The 19,592-nt window shown below is 43.4% G+C and overlaps 1 protein-coding gene across 24 annotated transcripts in view; it reads left to right on the top strand.

Moving 5' to 3' along the window:
- Positions 1–19,592, top strand: part of DLG1 (discs large MAGUK scaffold protein 1) — a 196,023-nt gene that overhangs the window by 28,522 nt on the left and 147,909 nt on the right. The window contains exon 1 of one of the 24 annotated variants that reach the window (XM_064152873.1): positions 2,068–2,600. The exons of the other annotated variants lie outside the window; for them this stretch is intronic. Coding sequence (XP_064008943.1) covers positions 2,571–2,600 — 30 coding nt within the window. The 5' untranslated portion in view covers positions 2,068–2,570. Of the gene's footprint in view, positions 1–2,067; positions 2,601–19,592 lie in introns of those variants that run through there. 24 annotated transcript variants of the gene reach the window in all.

The raw sequence follows: 19,592 nt of genomic DNA, 5'->3' as shown, positions 1-19,592 counted from the left end.
TTCTTTCCATATGTTAATGCCACAAATAGTGGTGAAAGGAAACTAATGGGAATTTACCTTTTTCTTTCTGGCCAAACAGTGTGTTCATAGAATCATAGAATCAATCAGGTTGGAAGAGACCTCCAAGATCATCCAGTCCAACCTATCCCCCCAGCCCTATCCAGTCAACTAGACCATGGCATTGAGTGCCTCAGCCAGGCTTTGCTTGAACACCTCCAGGGATGGTGACTCCACCACCTCCCTGGGCAGCCCATTCCAATGCCAATCACTCTCTCTGACAACAACTTCCTCCTAACATCCAGCCTAGACCTCCTCTGGCACAAGTTGAGACTGTGTCCCCTTGTTCTATTGCTGGCAGCCTGGGAGAAGAGACCAACTCCACCTGGCTACATCCTCCCTTCAGGTAGTTGTATACAGCAATGAGGTCTGCCCTGAGCCTCCTCTTCTCCAGACTAAACACCCCCAGCTCCCTCAGCCTCCCCTCACAGGGCTGTGCTCCAGGCCCCTCACCAGCTTCATTGCCCTTCTCTGGACATGTTCCAGTACCTCAAAATCTCTCTTGAATTGAGGGGCCCAGAACTGGACACAGCACTCAAGGTGTGGCCTGACCAGTGGTGAGTACAGGGGCAGAATAACCTCCCTTGTCCTGCTGGCCACACTGTTCCTGATCCAGGCCAGGATGCCATTGGCTTTCCTGGCCACCTGGGCACACTGCTGGAAGATAGTAGCTCAACATGAGCCAGCACCCCCAGGTTCTTCTCTGCCCAGCTGCTCTCCAGCCACTCTGTCCCCAGCCTGTAGCACTGCTTGGGATTCTTGTGGCCAAAGTGCACTTGGCCTTGTTAAATCACATCCCATCAGCCTCTGCCCACCCATGCAACCTGTGAAAGTCCCTCTACAAGACTCTCCTACCCTCCAACAGATCCACACTTGCTTCTAGCTTGGTGTCATCTGCCATCTTACTTATGTTGGACTTGATCCCCTGGTCCAGATGATCAATAAAATTAGTGAACAGACTTTATAGGCAATATAAAAAGGAAAAGCATCTGGGGCTTGACTTGGACACACAAGGTAAAAATCCTGATCTTGGTGGCTGAATAGTATAAGATTTACCTTGAAATTCCATTGAAGCTGCTCAGAGGTGCTTTTATTAGCAGACAATCAAGCTTTGCTTCCTTGATTTGTGGTGGGTTTTTGGATGTGTTTTTATTGAGGGTTATCTTTTTGTTTTGTTTTAAATCAGAGGATGGTCTTGAGAACATCCTTCTTTTTCCTTTTGTCCTGTGACTGTACTATTGCCCACAGGAGGAAATGTGTGATTTTAGGAAGTATAGTTGCTTTATTTCTTACCCTTTTCTGCCCCTACCTCAATACACAACAGAGCCAGGGAATGAAGTGGGGAAAACTTACATCAAACTTCAAGGGGGAATAATGCTTTTAGATACCTACTGAATATGTTCTAGAATTATTTACTCGTGTGAAATATAATCAATTTGGCTGGGTGTGCATCTTAGGTTAAAAGCAGCAAAACATTGCAGATGAGATTTAATAGCTTCAAATAATTTACTGACTGTTCTCAATACACTTAATGGCTTTTGTAGCAGAGATGTCATTGAGAGATCTGATAGGAGAATATAGCAAAAATTGAGGTAACCAGTTGCTTTCAGTGCCTCTTGTGGGAAATTAATGTAATAAGGTTCTTAACAGTGTATGAAAATGTCACTGTAGTGTTTTATGGTACGTACAAGGTGTTTGTGTGCCCAAGTGTTTGACTTGTCCCAGCTGTGCTAATTCAGCTGTAAGACAATGCCTTTGCACACAAACTTTGCCTTGTCACTGCATTACAGTGTTACAAAAGGAAATGAAATTCTAGGTTAATTCCAGGCTGAAAATAGCATTTCTCTTGCAATATGCATTACTCTTTCCTTGCCACTTTCTTCTCTCCCTGTTCTACATGGAATATTCCATTCATTACTGCCTCAGAAATCAGTTATTTTGCAGTCTGCAAATGCTGAAATGACGTTAGAGGAGAAATACCTCCTTGCAACCAAAACTATTTTTGAACAAATGCTTCCTTTTAGAAACTGTAACCAGCTAAGAGAAGCTGAGCTGAATTTTTTTTTGCTCTAAAATAATTTTGTATTGCTTTTCATCAAATGATTCCCTGTGATGCTCATGTGTTAGGTAACCCTGAAAGAGGAGTATATGAAATAGAATACGAGGAGGTACTTAACTGGTATGGAATAGGTTTTGACATCTTTAGTAGGATATTTTCAAGGATAAGTTTAATTTTTTTAGATTTAAATAATCAACTTAGGTTAAGAATCTTTCATGAAACATAAAGCATTTATATTTTAGCTTGCCTTTTTCCCTTTTTTTTTGGTTTGTGTTGATTTTTTTCTCCATGGTGTTTCTACCTCTGAATGAATCCAAAGGGAACCTGGCACGCATTCTACTGTTTTGACTATTATTCAGTAGTGTGCTTTTTGTCACTCTGTTGGGATGGTGTTTAGCTGTGATTGAAAAGAAACCTTTTAAATGTTTGGGAAGATACCTGCTATGCCCAAACCATGGATTGTTTATGCATTGTAACAACAAAGGTAAGGTGATAAAGCTTTCAATTCATGCCTGCTATCTGGGAAGTTTTTGTTCAGTCTTTCTTCCAGCTTTTATCTATCTTTAATGGAAATGTTTTAATGATTTTTTTAATGTTTATTTTTTTTAATAAACCCTTTAACTGCAGAGATTACCAAAATGAATTCTGTGGCTGTTGCTAGGAACAATCATAGATGTTCATTCTTCTGAGAAGGTAATTATGCATGTACTGAAAAACTGAAGTGTAGTAGGTTGATGAATTTTTCTGTCATTCTGCACTAAGGCTTTCTTCTATAAGAAATTACTCTCTTTAAATGTGCTAAAACAGTAGTTTACTTTTTATTCTAAAATAAAGGCTCTGAACTGACATGTTGAAAACAATAATCACAGAGAAGATGAAATTGAAATATATCCATCCCTAATAGGAATTCCCTAGGTGCTTTGTTATTTTGACATCTTGCTGCTTTGAGGTGATGACTTCGAGACATCTTAATGTCAGTACTTCTGTGCTGGGGTGAAGTTTTATGTGTGACTGATTTCAATACAGTTCGCTTAGAACTGCTACAGAGAAAATCTAATGCATAGACCAAGTGAATTAGTAGAGTGTGTGTGTAATATTGGTGAGTTCAGTTTTCTGGAAGCTTTTTCTTTTCCTGCAAGTGAGGAGCTGTTGTTCTGTATTGCTCCTTTTCCCCTGGATGTTCAAATAGTTGTAGGATTAATGTTGGTTGTTTTTTTTAAGCAAGTTATTTGGACTTGTAGCATTCTTCTGGGTAATTTAAAACCATAAAACATGTTCATACAAACATTCTTTTCAAGAAGTATAATAAAACTGAAGATCTTTGAGAATGTGATGTGGCTTTAGTGGTAACTTGTTTTAAAGAGAAGAGCTTAAGATGCTTATCAGTCTGTTTGACGTTATGAAGCATAGACTGGAATGGGTGAAGTTAATTTATCTCTCACCAGTAAAGGAGTCTTTGTGTTGTCTGAAATGTCAGGGTTTTTTTTAAGAAGTGGAACATACCCTTTTAAATCACATTTGATTAATAGCATTTATTCCTGCTATTTCTGCTTTATCTCTTTTAGAATGTTCTCTTTTGTACAGTGACATTAGGATTGGGTATTGATGCCTTGATTTGGGAAAAGGGAGGGACAGTACTCTCACTTCTATAACTGAGCTGCTCAACTTCATTTTGTGCATTTGTTTACCTTCCCTCATCTATTTGTCTAAGAGCAGAAAACAAAACTTACATGAAAAGTCAACAGAAGATTTATTCTGGGGGGAAAAAGTATGTTTTTTAGTATGATTTGCTTATCTCTGAGTGCTAAGCAAATAAGACTGCTCACACAAATACAGCATGGGCAAGGAAGAGATCATCTCTGCCCAGCATAGTCTTAGATGGGCTTAGTGTGATCATGTATTTCCACCTGGAGTTATTGGCACTTAATCCTTCCTGCCTGTTTCATGTGAAGTTTTGGCCTCATTTAACCGAGTGCTGCTCTGGTATCACGTAGCTTCAAACAAATCTGCTCAAAAGTAGGGCTTATAAAAGAGGGTTTGTTCCTCTGTCAGCTTGCGTGCACCTGATGACTTAGAAGTTGTCCTTTAGTGAAAAATACATTGCTTGGTTTTGTGCATAAACCTATTTCTCAAAAGCAAAGCAAAGAAGAATGCATGTAAGGAAGGCAGTTTTGAAACCAGCCTTGAAGAAAAGTATGACATATGATTAGTTAGAGTGGTAAATACTTCCTTTTTCTCCACCCAGAGTGGAGGAGTGTTTGGAACAATTCATTGTTTATTTCTGAGTAGGGAAGGACTTAGTCAGCATGATGAATTTTTTAATGAATGGGGTCTTTGGTTATTTTCTTTTGCTGAACTCAGAATGAAGATCTAGTCATGATGGATGAACAGATCCTTAAACTACATCCTGTCCTGTCTTCTGAGGTCTAACTAGTTTACTTTCCCTGGTCTGGTGCAGAGAGTACTGATTAATACAGTACTTCTTGGCACCTTACGTGGGCACATTTGATTTGATGTAGGTAGGCAAATTTGCATCACTGCAACCATGGATACTATTAAGAGCAGGCACGTGGGTGAACTTACAGTAATGGTTTTTATTTAAGTAACAGTTTTAAATTAGTTTGTGGCACTTCAAAATGCAGAAGATGAAAAAATCATTAATTTTTTCCAGAAAAGCCATTTTTGAGCATCCATTCTTAGCTTTCTTGTTTTCAGTAGAATACTTTCACTCATGGTTGAATTTTAAGTGCTTTAAAGTTTCTTCAAATATTTTTAGTAAGATTACTGCAAAATAAAAGGATTGTTTTGTACCATTTCAAAATACTCAGAAGCATTCTGCTTGGATGATACCAGAGAAGTATCCTTCTGGTCCAGTACTTTATTTCTGACCCTAACCAAACCCTGGTATCAAAGGAAAGTGGAAGCATATATGATGCATCAGCCTATTACCAATGGAGAAGGATGAAGTTTTCTTCCAGGCTGCTAAATGTGAAAGTTATAAGTCTTCATAAATTCTGGGTCACCTCTGTTCTGGGTCAGCACAGAGATGTGGCTGAACACAGGAACACTACAGTTAGTAGTTGGGAAGGTTATTTAGAGTTGCAGTATTCCTGCAGTTTTCCTCACTTGGGTGTGCAGTGTGCTGTAGTCCATCGAGTTCTGTTGTTGTTAGTGTCTGTTTTAAGAATTGCCCTCAATCTAAATGATTTGTGCCTCCTCACCCCACACTTAGAAGTGAAAAAGGGAGTGTCAGAATCTCTTGCTCTGGAAGTGACCTAACCCAAATACCTACTTAAAGCAGCAGTGTCAAGCATCAACTTCAGACCACATTACTTAGGGTTTTGGGGGGTTGTAACTCGCTTTGCCCTGTCTCTGTTAAAAATCATCTCCCCTTGCTGCCTCCAAAATGGACCAAACTTTATTTTCTTGGGAAGCTTTTCTCAGACATTGGAAAACTGCTGCTAGCTTCTACATAGCTGCCTGTTGTCCAGGTTGAACAAGCCTAGTGCCCTGAACTTCTCTTCATTGTGCTCAGCCTCTTGGTCATCTTGATGGCTTTCCACTGTACTTGTTATACTCCAGATAGAATTGAACAACTGTTTGAAAAAGTATAAGGAGATCTTACAATGAAACTACTTGCCCCTTGGTGGTACTGTGTCCATAAAACCTAAAAACTCTGTTAGTAGCAAATGTGGTAGAGGCAATTATTTGGAAGTGGGAACAATTCCATCTAAGCTTTTATGTATAAGTTCAATGCAGAAAATGTTTGGTAGATCCAAAGGTGGATGCTTTCTTGAAGTGGAGGAACAAAACACAGAGTTCTGTGAATTTAAAACTGTAAAAGAGGCTGAAACAGTTATATATGGGAAATTATTACACTAAAAGCTTGACTAAATAGTCCACAGCAGCCCTTCCAAGTTGGCACATGTGAATAGTGTGTCACAGTGGGTTTTGGCAAGGAGCTTGGTTTGGCCAACATTCCGTGTCCTCACTGAAAAGCAAACTGCTTCCCAAGCATATTGGATTGGGTTGTATATAACTCATAGCTATCTGGTGGGCCATTTGAGTAGCTCTAATAACACATTGCTTGGCATAGCGCTGAAGGAACGCCTGCAAAATCAACCATCACAAAGACTTAGGGAAGTGCAAACAATGGAGGGGACATTGCTAATGTTGGCAGTGTCAGCAGATGGTATGAAATTGCTCATGCATGTAATCTTGAAGTACAGTGCAATGCCAAAGAAACAGCTGCTTACTAGCTGTTAAGTGTCAAAATCAAGGATGGATGGCTGAAGGCTGGAGCATTGGCCAGCTTTCATTTTGGAATAGGAAACCAAGTGTGGGAGTAATGTATGCCAGAGCTGAGGTTAAATGATATTTGACAAAACCAATAAGGAATATATATGGACCACTGATTCTGTGGTCACACCAAGAAAAAGGATGTCCCAACAGCACGTGTTTGTGGTTGCAAAGAAGCCTTTAAAATGCTGAACTTTTTATATGCAGGATGAGCTTCAGCTGAGGGTCACACATTTAACCCCAGTGTGGAGGTTAAGCCCAATGCAACACAGGGTAGCAAGAAGTTGGTTAAATCCAGAGATTGTAGCTGAAGAACTTGAGAAACCACTCTATTTTGGATTCCATGGATGAAACTGAGGGGGCTTTGTCTAAGTTTAGAAGAGGAAAGAGTTTGAAGGTAATGAGTGAGTGCACTGAGGGTAGTAAAGGATCCTGATATTCAAAACTTGAAACGATGCACAAAGAGAGCAGGAGAAAATAGTGACTCAGGGGAAGTCCTTAGTAAAAGTTTATATTCTTATTGTCTATCAATTACTAGGATATAGTAAGCTCTCTGCATTTAACTTCATTTCATTCTCTTCAGCCCAGAGTCATCTTTATCTTAACATTTTACTTGGTGTTTCCTGACCACCGACAGTTCAAGACTCCAACTTCCTGGACTGGAGGCAATTGCTCTGTATTCATCTTTGAGGCTCTCCCTCATGGCTTGTCTAGTCTCACCAGAACAAATGAAACACAAAAGAAAGGTATAAATCTGTGAGGAGTGCTTCCTATACAGATTATCTCTACTGGTAATCTTTATTTATGTGTTTGGTCTTTTTAAATGACTGCAAATATGCAGGATCATTTCATTGGTAACCTGAAAGTTATTAGAACTGTGTAGCCCCGAAAATTATTAGAACTGTGTAGCTTTTCAAGCAGACAAATCAGTGAAATTTGTCTCTGTTGGAGTTCAGTGCTTGAAGAACCTGGATACCACATATCTGAGATGCTTTTACAGGCTTATGAGTCTTACATGAAGCTCTTGAGCCTTTATCTTCAAGTGAGTACTTGCTTCCTCCCATTTTAAAAGTAAAAGCTGATAAGTAATAGCACAAATAAGTGACAAATGTGTAATATTTGATAATTACACAGGCTCTAGGCATGTTTGGTTAGGAAGTGATTGAAAAGGAGATAAAACAAATCCATGTAAAATACCAACACTTGCAGCAGCAGAATTACACAACCCATGGACTGATTCTGAGAATTATTCTGTGGAATATGTTTAGGTTGGAGATGCTGAATGCAGCAGTAAAAAAGGAACATAACTCTCTGAAATTGATCATATACATAAGATCTCTTCAAAGCTTTTTCGTGGCTCCCTTTGCCTGCCTCGAGCTCTGTGGCTTTATTTCTGAGGAGCTGATATTCATAACCTGAGTAATTTTCCAGATAAGATTAATGGTAGCAGAGCATGGAAACATTCTTTCCTGATTAGTTTTGCTTTGCTGCCCTTGTTTACTATAGAATTATTCAGCCTGTGGCTTCGTGTGTGTCAGTGAACTCATCCATCAGGTTGCTGCTATTCAGAATGCTTCTACTTCCTTTTCTTCACTGCTTACCTACTAGGAATCTAGTAAAACCTGTGCTTTTCTACTGTCTAGTGAGTGAAGGCAGGTCATGGAAAGGTAGAGGCTGGGAAGGAGACTTGAAAAGTATCAACCAGGTAATTTAACTCAGCTGCCTGTGAAAAGGGAAGTAAAATGCTTAATACTTAACAGCTCAGCACCTTAGGAAGGAGAAGGGGAGGAGAGCAGTGATTCTCTCCTCAGTAAAGTCCATGTTTGCTCTGGCTGTTGCTTATGAAACTGGACCCTTGGAGTAAAGAGCTTTGACTTAGTTTCCTACTGAAAACAGGGGGTGAATAAATGTAGGGTAGTTGGACATATGGTCTCTATCACGATTCTCACAGTAGGCAGAGGTATGTAGATTTCTTGAAGGCAAAAAACTAAAAGGCTTCTTCTCTTGCTTCAGATTATGGAGTGGCTGAGCTCACTAACTGATTATCTGGTATGCCAGTAGTCAGTTTTGTTTTAGTAGCTAGCACAGTCCTTGATCACTTCTCTCTTGTGAATGCAGTAAATTCCACCAGGGCTTAATGAGATGTGTTTTTACACTTCGAGGCTTAATCATAGCCTTGTCAGCAGGTATTACTCATACTTTCAGAAGTGGTAACAACATTACTTAAATCTTATTCCTGGGCTTGGTATTTACCAGACAAAAAAAAGTAAGACACTGAAGATGTTTTCAGGTGAAGACTATCCCTGTTTGAGCGATATTCAGCATGGTTAAGTTTAGTTGGGGTGGTGCTTTTTTTGTTTGGAGAGATGATTCTTTGAAGACCATATGCTGCCACATCTTGGGTCTGGAGGAGGGAAGGACATGCTTTCATGAAATTCTAATTCATACTGGAAGTGTGACTTGAGGGCTGCTGTCTTAAAGGTCAGTGTGGGCAGGAATCATCAGCGTTTTCTGAACTCCTCTAAATACCCAATAGAGAATGAGCAGTCCTTGGGATGTCCTAGTGACAAACCCATAGTGCCTGGAAGAACTATTCCCTGCCCTCCATTGTGTGAAAACATGAGAATGATAATGAGTTCCTTCTTTCACTCTGTGTGAAGTCTGAGAGTGAGTTTACTTGTACTCACAAGTACCATAGAATTGTCCTGTCAGTCCAGCCCTCAGCCTAACACCACCACAGCCATTACACTGTGTCCCAAAGCGCCATGCCTACGTATTTCTTCGAACAACTGCAGTGATGGTGATTCCACCACTTCCCCTGGGCAGCCTGTTCCAATCCCTGACTATCCTTTCAGTGAAGAATTTTTTTCTTCTATCTGTTCTAAGCCTCCCCTGGCACAATTTTTGGCCTCTTGCTCTGCTGTTTTATACTACGTGATGCCAACACTCACCTCACTACAAATCTCCTTTTGGGTAGCTGTGAAGAGCAGTGACATCTCCTCTCACTTTCTTCTCCAGTCTAAACAATCCCAGTTCACTCAGGTGCTCCTCATAAGGCTTTCTCTCCCAGGTTCTTTGTTGCCCTTCTTTGGGTAGGCTCTAGTACCTCCATTTGCTTCTTGAAGTGAGTGACCCCAAACTGAACACAGTATTTTCAAGTGTGGCCTCACCAGTGCGAAGGACAGAGGGGCAATCACTTCCCTGCTCCTGCTGGCCACAGTGTTCCTGATACTAGCTAGGAGTTACCTCTTCTGGCCACCTAGGCACATGCTGGCTCATGTTCAGCTGGCTGTCAGCCTGCACCCCCAGGTCTCTTTCTGCTGTGCCACTTGGCTCCAAACCTGTAGTGTTGTATGGGGCTGAGGTGGCTCAAGTGCAAGTTCTGGGATTTGGCCTTGTTAAACCTTATGCAGTTGACCTTGACTCATTGATCCAGCTTGTCCAGGTCCTTCCAGAGAGCCTTCCTACTCTTAAGCAGATCAACACTTCCAGTTTGGTGTAATCTACAAACTTAGTGACAAACTGAGCCCTGGGGAACACCACCTGTGACAGGCCATCAACTGGATTTAACTCCATTCAGCACCACTCAAACAGTTTTTAACCTGGACACCCTGACTGTTTTTAACCAAGTGAAGTATCCACACGTCCAAGCCATGTGCAGTGAGTTTCTCAAGAAGGATGCTGTGGACTACAGTGTCAAATCCCTTACTGGATTCCAGGTCAACCACACCTACAGGCTTTCCTTCATCCGATAAGCGGCTTACCTTGTTGCAGAAGGAGGTTCATCAGACTGGAGGCTCAAAGACTGGATGAGACACTTAGTGCCATGGTCTAGTTGATTGGACAGGGCTAGGTAATGGGTTGGACTTGGATGATCTTGGAGGTCTTTTCTAACCTGGTTGATTCTGTGATGAAGTCCATCATGAGTGCATGCCATCTGAGCACATCATCCAGCTGATGTGCACATGCTGCACTCAAGATGATGTCTGCAGTTCTAACAGATCTGTAGTTCCCTGGAATACAGACTAGAATCATAGAATCAACCAGGTTGGAAGAGACCTCCAAGATCATCCAGTCCAAACTAGCACCTGGCCGTATCCAGTCAACTAGACCATGGCACTAAGTGCCTCATCCAGGCTTTTCTTGAACACCTCCAGAGACCGTGCCTCCACCACCTCCCTGGGCAGCCCATTCCAATGCCAATCACTCTCTCTGCCAACAACTTCCTCCTAACATCCAGCCTAGACCTCTCCCGGCACAACTTGAGACTGTGTCCCCTTGTTCTGTTGCTGGTTGTCTGGCAGAAGAGACCAACCCCACCTGGCTACCATCTCCCTTCAGGTAGTTGTAGACAGCAATGAGGTCACCTCTGAGCCTCCTCCAGGCTGAACACCCCAAGCTCCCTCAGCCTCTCCACACAGGGCTGTGCTCCAGGCCCCTCACCAGCTTCATTGCCCTTCTCTTGATGTTGAAGTGTTCCAGCACCTCAACATCTCTCTTGAATTGATCCCAGAACTGGACACAAGACTCAAGGTGTGGCCTGACCAGTGTTGAGTACAGGGGCAGAATAACCTCCCCTGTTCTACTGGCCACATTGTTCCTGATTCAGGCCAGGATGCCATTGGCTCTCCTGGTCACCTGGGCACACTGCTGGCTCATGTTCAGCTACTATCTACCGGTTCCCCCAGGTCCCTTTCTTCCTGGCTGCTTTCCAGCCACTCAGTCCCCAGCCTGTAGTGTTGCTTGGAGTTGTTGTGGCCAAAGTGTAGAACCCTGCACTTGGCCTTGTTCAGTCTCATCCCATTGGCCTCTGCCCACCCATCCAGCCTGTCCAGGTCCCTCTGCAGGGCTCTCCTACCCTCCAACAGATCAACACCTGCTCCTAGCTTGGTGTCATCTGCAGACTTGCTGATGCCGGACTCAATCCCCATGTCCGTATTATCAAGAAAGATGTTGAACAGGACTGGGCCCAGCACTGATCCTTGGGGAACACCACTAGTGACAGCTGCCAACTGGATGTGGTACTATTCACTACCACTCTCTGGGCCTGACCTTCCAGCCAGTTCTTGACTCTTATCCGAGTGAATCTGTCCAAACCATGAACTGCCAGCTTGGCCAGGAGCTTGTTGTGGCAGATGGTGTCAAAGGCTTGGTCTTTTACTTTTGCACATTTCTTGTTTTTCAAGTAGTGGTTCCAAACTATGTACATTTGAGTCATTGTGTATTCCCCTATCTTTCTGTACATGTTTTACCCAAGAGATTTATGTCTTATTCTTCACTTTGGTATTTTTCTATTTGTTAAAATAATAAGAAGGAAAAAAATCCACTTCTATGTGGTAAAGTGCAACAGCTACTTCCTTGATTGAGTTGGAAAATAGATTTTGATTGCTTTAGCTTTGGTCTAGGTAAGTGCAGCAAGACCTAAATCAAGTACAGTTGCCTTCAACACCCTCCCCCAAGTCTGTTACAGTCCTGCAGTCTAGATGATGCTGTTCCATTTTTAGGTAAAAAGGAAAAAATCCAACAAACAAAACAACAAAAAAGAAACAAATCCCCATACAAAACCAAATTACCTTTCTCCTGCTATTTCTCATTAAGATCAAGAGTAATTGATCTATTAAGAAAGCAGCAGTAGGTGTATGAAAGTTTTATACCTGCTTTTTTCATCTCCTTTCTATCTAAGAAAATTGCTAAGGAATACTTCAGCAACTGTGAGGTGTTTTTGGTGTTTTAATGTGGCCAGCTGGTTGAGGGAGGTGATTCCTCCTCTCTACTCAGCTCTGCTGAGACCCCACCTGGAGTACTGCATCCAGTTCTGGAGCCCCTAGTACAAGAGGGATGTGGAGATGCTGGAGCATGTCCAGAGAAGGGCCACAAGGATGCTCAGAGGGCTGCAGCAGCTCTGCTATGAGGGCAGACTGAAAGAGTTGGGGCTGTTCAGTCTGGAGAAGAGGAGGCTCCCAGGTGACCTTCTTGTGGTCTTCCACTATCTGAAGGGGGCTACAAAAAAGCTGTGAAGGGACTTTTTAGGCTATCAGGGAGTGACAAGACTGGAGGGAATGGAGCGAAGCTGGAGGAGTGGGTGGGTTCAGGCTGGATGTGTGGAGGAAGTTGTTCAGTATGAGAGTGGTGAGAGCCTGGAATGGGTTGCCCAGGGAGGTGGTTGAGGCCCCATGGCTGGAGGTGTTTAAGGCCAGGCTGCCTGAGGCTGTGGCCAGCCTGCTCTAGGGTAGAGTGTCCCTGCCCATGGCAGGGGGGTTGGAACTAGATGATCCTTGTGGTCCCTTCCAATCCTGACTGATTCTGTGACTCTATGCTTGACTCTTCACACTCTGTAAAACTTCCAGTAGAGATGAGGAGGAGTATCACAGTATTATCAGGGTTGGAAGAGACCTCACAGATCATTAAGTCCAACCCTTTACCACAGAGCTCAAGGCTAGACCATGGCACCAAGTGCCACGTCCAATCCTGCCTTGAACAGCTCCAGGGATGGCGACTCCACCACCTCCCCAGGCAGCCCATTCCAGTGTCCAATGACTCTCTCAAGTGAAGAGCTTTCTCCTCACCTCCAGCCTAAATCTCCCCTGGCGTAGTGCCCCATTGTTAATGAAGGCCCCTTAAAGGCTGTTTCTGGAAGATTTTCTGGAAACAAGCAGGATCTCTCACATGGAGAGAAATGCATCAATATCTCCATTTCCTCATTTGCTAACAAGCTGCTGACAGAATCAGATGTACAGTGCTGGTTTATGTACGTAAGTGGAATTCAGCTGATTGCAGAGAAGCCTAAACCAGCATGGCCTTTAACTCCATTTCTGATATTTCTTTGGTTATGACAGTGTTAACACTGCTGAATACCATGGTCTAAGTGCCACTCCAACTTGTACACACACAGCTGGAAGTACTATTAGAGGGGCGAGGGAAGTGCTCTCTGAGGAGGGGAACAAAGTAAACCAGGAGAGCTCGTTTTGATGAGATAGGAAATACATTTTCAAAACCAAAAAGTGGTAGTCACTTTTTGAATGAGAGGAAGAGGAGGCTCAGGGGTGACCTTATTGCTGTCTACAACTACCTGAGGGGTGGTTGTGGCCAGGGGGAGGTTGCTCTCTTCTCTCAGCTGGCCAGCGCCAGAACAAGAGGACACAGCCTCAAGCTACGCCAGGGGAAATTTAGGCTGGAGGTGAGGAGAAAGTTCTTCACTGAGAGAGTCATTGGACACTGGAATGGGCTGCCTGGGGAGGTGGTGGAGTCGCCATCCCTGGAGCTGTTCAAGGCAAGGTTGGACGTGGCACTTGGTGCCATGGTCTAGCCTTGAGCTCTGTGGTGAAGGGTTGGACTTGATGATCTACGAGGTCTCTTCCAACCTCGATGATACTGTGATACTGTGAAGCCAAAATGAATTAAGGCTGGATATCATAGGATTCCTTGCTTCCCAAGTAATTGGTTAAGTAAAAGCTTTTTATAACATTAATGTAGAAAACATGAACTCATTATGATGTAGCTGTATGTTTTTCAAGATCATACTAAGCTGTTTTTTTATGAAGGGTTTAGGTTGTTTGAGAGACCCAGCAGAAAAACATCCATCTCACGTTGCATGATTTTGAAGGAAGAACATCAGACTAAGTAGGATCCAAAAATGACCATTATGAATCATCTGAAATGATCCTGGGGTGTATTAGGAAGAGTGTGTCCAGCACATCAAGGGAGGTTCTTCTTACCCTCTGCCCTGCTGAGACCTCATCTGGAACACTGCCTTCAGTTTTGGGCTCCCCAGTTGAAGAGGGACAGGGATCTGCTGGAGAGGGTCCAGCAGAGGGCTATGATGATGATTAGGGGACTGGAGGGCATGGCTGATGAGGAGAGGCTGAGGGACCTGGGGCTGTTTAGTCTGGAGAAGAGAAGACTTAGAGGGGATTTGATAAATGTTTATCAGTATCTGAAGGCTGCCAGGAGAAGGGGGACAGGCTCTGCTCACTTGCTCCCTGGGATAGGACAAGGAGCAATGGGTGTAAGTTGCAGCAAAAGAAGTTCTGCTTCAACACAAGGGGGAACTTTCCTCTAAGGGTCCCAGAGCACTGGAACAGGCTTCCTAGAGAGGTTGTGGAGTCTCCTTCTCTGGAGCCTTTCAAGGCCTGTCTGGATGTGTTCCTCTGTGATCTGTGTTAGATAGCATTGTCCTGCTGTGGCTGGGGGGTTGGACTGGATGATCTCCTTGGGTCCCTTCCAACCCCTAACATCCTGTGAGCCTGTGAAATATCCTGTTCAGGCTCCTGTAACTGCCCTGTCAGAAGGACTGTACCAAGTACACAGCTGATAATGCTGAGCAGGAGGGTTCAGGTCACAATAGGCTTCTTTCAGCTTCCTTAGTGCTCCCTGGCAATCTTAAAGCCTTTCTTCTGTGAATTAAAACGTTCCTCCACGTGTTGATTCCGAGAGCGGAATGGGAAGGCGTTTATGTGCCTGAGTTCAGCGGCGCACAGCAGCCCCTGAGCAGTGTGTTAGAGCCGCCTCGGCAGCTGCTTGTGGCTGAAGCTTTCCAGTGGAATCAAGTCGTCTGCTTTTGTCCGTGCTTCGGGTCTGATGCTTGGATATTAGGGGAGTTTTTGGGTTGCCTTTCTAAGCTGTGGCGGTATTTCTTATAGTGCATTTGCTTTGGCAGGGGGGGTCGAGATGTTCGGAGGTCCCCGGGGCGCTGGGCTGGTTGGATGCCCATTGCGGCAGCGGGCGGCGGGGGAACGCTGCCCTCTGCTGGCCGCTGCCTGCTTCTGTCGCGTTAACGAAGGCACCTTCCAGAGCCGGGCAAGGCACTCCCAGCCCTTCCAGGCTGGAAATGTGTCTGAAAGTATTGTTGAAAGGTAGAGAAGGTCACAGAACTGCAGTATTAGCTTGCAGCGTGCAAAGCTAGGAATGGGCTGCCCAGGGAGGTGGTGGAGAGGTTGAGGGAGCTGGGCCTGTTTAGCCTGGAGAAGAGGAGGCTCAGGGGTGATCTTATTACTGTCTACAACTACCTGAGGGGGCATTGTAGCCAGGTGGGGGGTGGCCTCTTCTCCCAGGTAACCAGCAATAGAACAAGGGGACACAGTCTCAAGTTGTGCCAGGGTAGGTCTAGGCTGGATATTAGGAAGAAGTTCTTCACAGAGAGAGTGATTGGCATTGGAATGGGCTGCCCAGGGAGGTGGTGGAGGCACCGTCCCTGGGGGTCTTAAAGAAAAGCCTGGATGAGGCACTTAGTGCCATGGTCTGGTTGATTGGATAGGGCTGGGTGCTAGTTTGGACTGGATGATCTTGGAGGTCTCTTCCAACCTGGTTGATTCTATGATTCTGAGTTGTTGGTTTGCTGATTTATTTTGTTGCTGCTTATCTCAGATGTGTTGATCAGAAACGTTTTCAACAGGCAAGATCTTTGAACACCACCACATTATCTAGAGAGTTAACATTTTGTGTTTTTTTCCAAGTTACTTTTCTGAAAATTAGAACTCTGTTGTTTTGAGATAATAATAGTTGTTGCTTGTTTTTGAACCTCCTCTTTTGAATTAAAGTACTATTTTCTGGGTGTTTGGAAGGCGAGAGAGAGGAGATGGAAGGGGAGAGTGACCTACGTTTGCTGGAATATGCTGTCACATTCACTCAGGTCCTAACTCTGAAGTAATTCTAAACCAAAGTTAGTTTTGATTTAAGCTGCTAATGTGCAAGTGTTTTAATAAGCTTAAAACCCGGTTTTAATATTCATATGCATTAGTAGTTGTTGATTTATTAGAAAGCAAATATTTATTGTCAGTTTCTGAAGATTGCTTTCAGCAGACAGAAAACTCATTGCTGAAGTCCTTATTGTGGCAGAAACAATAGGGATGTTTCTCGTGCCTCCTCTCAAGTTTTGGAGGAGGGGAGAAGCAGGATTTGAAAGCATTACCAAGTGAAATATAACTAAGATAGACTGAAGCAAGCTTCTGGTAACAAAGTATGTAAAGCATCACTCTTTAAATTCTTGGCAAAAGATGTAGTTTGAGATTCCTTTCTAGAGCTCAAGTTCGGTTCAAGTTACAGTCCCCACACTTTTCACTTAAGCTGTTCTGTCAGGGTGATTAAGTTGTAACTTGAGCTTTAAGTTTTTAAAAGGCATAACCCTACTCCCACCCATAACCTTCCCCTCCCCACCCCCTTATAAGTTTAGTTACCTAACTTCCTTCTTCCTCATAAATTCTGAGTGTTACAGCACTGCTACCATGTTAATGAGTGCCACACAAGAGAACACATCTGCCAACAACACAGCAGCAGGAATTCTTAGAAAAATACTTCTTAGAAGCTGGAGAGAATTAATATTTGCTTTCCAATGGAATTGGCTCTGCCCAAAACTGCCTTCGACAGAGCCTGCTGCCTCCTGCTGCTATTAGCAGCTTCTTGATACCGATGTTATTCCCCGTACCACTACCTGGGTTTGTTCTGTCCTTGCTGCACAATTTGGTACATGACCTTGTGGTTTACGAGCTGCCTTCTGCCACAGTCCTCCAGGTCACAGAGGTCTAGCATTTTTTTGTATTAGCCCCTTCAACTAGCAGACTGCCACCTCTTGGTGTGCTTGGGGTGTGTTGTGTCTCATTGCGCCAGCAACTAGCACAGCATTGTGCAGCAAAGCCTCAGTCTCTGTCCTTAGGGTGCTCCACTTCTTGCAGCAGCTAGCTTGGAGTGATCAGTCACATTTTGAGCCTGGTGGTTCCCTAAATTTTCAACCCAAAAAACAGCCTGTTTGTCTTGCCTGTTAGTCCTTAAGCTTCAAGAGGCTCTATTAGAAGCCTTTTCAAAGCCTTAGTCTCTGCCTGTTTGTTTTGTGCCTTCTTGCAACTCTCCCCTTTACCATTCTAGAAAATGGCAGGTGGGTCGGTGGCCTGCAGGCAATAAATCTTTCTCTTATCCATTCTCAGTTAATAATAAAATGTAAATTTCCAGCATCCTCCCCATCTGGATTGAGATGGAAATCTTAATCCTTGGAGGGAATTTGCATATTAAGATGGAGAAAGTGATGGAGATGAAATGAATTGAAGCTGTAAGCTAGCAAATGCCTTTATGTGTTGGAATTGAATAGTAACTTTATTGATCTTTTCCCTTTTAAAAGAAGAAGTCATCTCTGTTTTTGAAATGCTCAAATCTGTTGGAAAGACAGAAGAATTCAGGGTTGGGAATTTCCTCTTTGAGCACTGTACTGATTTTGTTGCATGAAAATGTCTTTTTGAAAACATTTGTTTCGTACAGACCCTAGCAACATTCCCCTGGGTACCCAAATGTGTGGCAGATACCTGAGCATCAGCAGAACAGGATTGCTGCCTAGATTCTGTTCTGCTCTCAGTATGCTGTTTTTATAATTGAGATGTCATCTGTTTGCCCTGTTTTTCAAGCAGGGGGGGCTGGAGGACTGATATGTCCCTTGGAATGACCTTTGCACTGTCTGGAGTGAAAAAAGAATTCCAGTTAGTGCAAGTGCTTAATCTCCACTGGCTGTGGGACACTCTTAGCCTCCATCCACTCTGGTGCTACATCAAAGCAGTAGAGCACAAATATGTCAAATCACAGTTGTGTTAAGGGAGCATGGATGGCTGTTGAAATGAGTGTGGAATAGAATATCAAAGACATATATTACTAATATATTTCCTCTCAGTTTTCACTTGGTTTTCATCTGTCTGCCTTTATTTTTCTAGTGGAGACAGATGCCTGATTCATTCTTTGCAAGTTACTCAGTAGCAGAACTACTTTTTTTGGCTGAGTTGTATGCACCATGTGGAAGGTATTCCAATACTCAGAACTGCTCCTTCAAAAGGAACCCTTTCAGAAAGATGGGATGAGGTGACTCAGATTCTGAGCAGCCCTTTGACAGCTGAAGGATCTTCGTACATTATCCATTCTTGGAATAAACCTCTAGGATATTGTTTCTCGTTCCTCCTATTACTCCCCTTACTAGCTCCTGCGTGACAGTCTGAATCTTCCTAGCCTTCTTTCTCAGCCCAGGAGATACTTAAATGATGTTTTGGAGGATATGCTTAGCTGTCAGTCTGTCTGACAGGAAACAATCCAGAATGATGAATTAAATTCTTGTTCCAGCCTGGTTTTTACATTGGGAAGAGCACTCCCAGCTAATCACACTCAGTTGGATTCCATCTTTCCCTTTGAGTATAACCTTGAAAGTAAACTTGCCTAGCTAATAACTTTTGTCTCTTGAGTTTATCCAACTCAAATATAAAGTGAGTGGGAGCTTCATTGAGGGTGTGAGGAAGGGATGAGACAGAAGTGTAAAGCTTTTGGGTTTTTCAGAATGTCTGTTAGTGAGGTCTCTTCCAACCCTGATGATACTGTGATTGTGATACTGTGATTTGGCTTCGTAGTTCATCAGTGCTCTATTGAGGGTCAGTGTCTGATGTCCTCCAGAAGTCCTGTTGAGGTTCAGTGTCTGATATCCTCCAGAAATGTTGTTCAAGTTCAGTGTCTGATGTCCTCTAGAAGTCTTTTTAAGGTTTGGATGGAACTCTCCAGAGCTAAATATGTATATACTTTTCTTCTCTGTGGACAGATGGTAACAACACATCAAAAGCAACTTGAGAATAACCACATTTTTATTCTAAGAGTGGTTTCAGCAGTTTTCTGAATGGAAAGATCTCACAGTTCTTAAAGGACTTTCCAGGTCAGACCTGCAGAGTTGGGCTGAGGCAGAGTTAATTTTCTTCCCGTTGGCACATATGCTGCTGTGTTTTTGATGGTGACAAACTGTTGAGTAACACACCAGTGTTTTAGCTATTGCTGAGTAGTGCTCTCAGTGTCAAGGCCTCCTCCATTTCCCACTCTACTGCCCTAGCAATAAGGCTGGGGATGGGCAAGAGATTATGAAGGGACACCACTGGCCCATCGACCCAAAGTGATTGAAAAGATACTGCTTGTTTTTAACAGTGGACTAGACAATAAAAGCAAGGGGAATTCTTTTTGGAGGAGCTGTTGCTCAGGCTGTGGTTCTGCTGGTGGGAGGTGATTACTGGTTGGGCTTGCATCATTTGCATATGTGGGATTTTTTGTTTGCTTGTTGTTTTCTTCTGATTTATCTCAACCTATGAGGTTTATGCCCTTGTTTTTGCTGTTCTGATTCTTTCCCTTATTTCTCTACTGGGGAGAGTGAGCGAGCAGCTGTATGGGTGCTTACCTG

Source organism: Pogoniulus pusillus, chromosome 13 (genome assembly GCF_015220805.1).
Source record: "Pogoniulus pusillus isolate bPogPus1 chromosome 13, bPogPus1.pri, whole genome shotgun sequence".
Classification (NCBI taxonomy): domain Eukaryota; kingdom Metazoa; phylum Chordata; class Aves; order Piciformes; family Lybiidae; genus Pogoniulus; species Pogoniulus pusillus.
This window is presented reverse-complemented; position numbering and strand designations above follow the sequence as displayed.